We start from the raw sequence: 1,520 nt of genomic DNA on the forward strand, positions 1-1,520 counted from the left end.
TGGGTGCTTTTTATTTAACTTCTTTTGGGCTAATGCATGCAACACCCGCTGAGTGGCATTAAATAGCTTGAAAGATCCAAGACAATTTTTAATATAACTCCGACTGGATTCGTCTGAAAGAAGAAAGTCATAAACACCTAGGATGACTTGAGGGTGAGTAATTTATGGGCTAATTTTCATTTTTGGGTGAACTAACCCTTTAATGCCCACATGAGAATTCACACTGGAGAGAAATCTTACACCTGTAAACTGTGTGGGAAGAGTTTCTCACGAAATGGAGGTCTTAAGACTCATGATAATTCACACTGAAAATAAGCCATTAATATGCCCTCAGTGTAGAAAGAGTTTTACGCAGAAAAAAACCCTTAATGCCCACATGAGAATTCACACTGGAGAGAAGCCTTTCACCTGCCCTCAGTGTGGAAAGAGTTTCAGGCTCAAAGAAAACCTTAGGACTCACATGCGGATTCACACTGGAGAGAATCCATTCACGTGTGGTCAGTGTGGAAAGAGTTTCAGATATAAAGAAAACCTTAAAGGGGTCATATGATGCGATTTCATTTTTTCCTTTCTCTTTAGAGTGTTACAAGCTCTTGGTGCATAAAGAAGATCTGTAAAGTTGCAAAGACTAAAGTCTCAAATCCAAAGAGATATTCTTTATAAAAGTTAAGAGTTAGCCACACCTACCTAAAACGGCTCGTTCGAACACGCCCCCACATATCTACCTCACTATGTTCTTTTTAGCAGCATCATATGACCCCTTTAATAAGCACATGAAGGTTCACTCAAGAGAGAAGAGTTTTAAATGTCATCAGTGCGAAAGGAGTTTTACAGACAGGAATCACCTTCAGAATCATGTTAAAATTCACATCGGAGAAAAGCCTTTCATGTGTCATCACTGTGGAAAGAGCTGCTCAAAAGAAGGAAACCTCAAAGCTCACTGGAGAATTCACACCGGAGAGAAACCTTTCACCTGCGAACAGTGTGGAAAGAGTTTCACGGTTAAAGTAAACCTTCAGATTCACAAGGTAGTTCACACTGGAGAGAAACCTTACAAGTGTCTGCAGTGTGAGAAGAGTTTCACTTGTCAAAGCAGCATGAAACGTCATTTGAAAACTCATTCTGGGAAAAAAATTGCCATTTTCCTCAGAATGACAAGAGGATTAGAAAAATAAGCTATTTCTACAATCTGCACATTCATTCTGGAAGACATTCAATTGCAGTCAGTGTAATAAAAAACATTATTTGCCATCACACTTACAGAAACGTGAAAAGTCATGCAAATGTGAGACTCTGTTTGTGTTCTTTGTTGAAGAATATGACAAGAGAAAACGCTGTGTGAAATAAAGGCTACGTTCACGCCGCAGCTAAATGTGGGCTAAATCTGATTTTCACCTTCATGACTACTTCTTTTGTTTGCATCCTTCACCTGTTTATGCTTCACCATAAGGCTTTTTATTTTCTTTTGTGCATATGTACTCCTGTGGCCATACCTGATCATCTTCTTTGCTGTAGTTTCA

The 1,520-nt window shown here is 39.0% G+C and overlaps 1 protein-coding gene across 1 annotated transcript in view; it reads left to right on the forward strand.

The window, feature by feature from the left end:
* Positions 1–517, forward strand: part of LOC107741454 (gastrula zinc finger protein XlCGF8.2DB-like) — a gene marked incomplete at its 3' end in the record, with an annotated part of 27,633 nt that extends 27,116 nt beyond the window's left edge. Inside the window, exon 3 of the mRNA XM_016554184.1 lies at positions 307–517. Coding sequence (XP_016409670.1) covers positions 307–517 — 211 coding nt within the window. The remainder of the gene's footprint in view (positions 1–306) is intronic.
* Positions 518–1,520: the final 1,003 nt, after the last annotated feature.

The sequence above is a fragment of the Sinocyclocheilus rhinocerous genome, unplaced genomic scaffold (genome assembly GCF_001515625.1).
Source record: "Sinocyclocheilus rhinocerous isolate Xijiao unplaced genomic scaffold, SAMN03320098_v1.1 scaffold2843, whole genome shotgun sequence".
NCBI lineage: Eukaryota > Metazoa > Chordata > Actinopteri > Cypriniformes > Cyprinidae > Sinocyclocheilus > Sinocyclocheilus rhinocerous.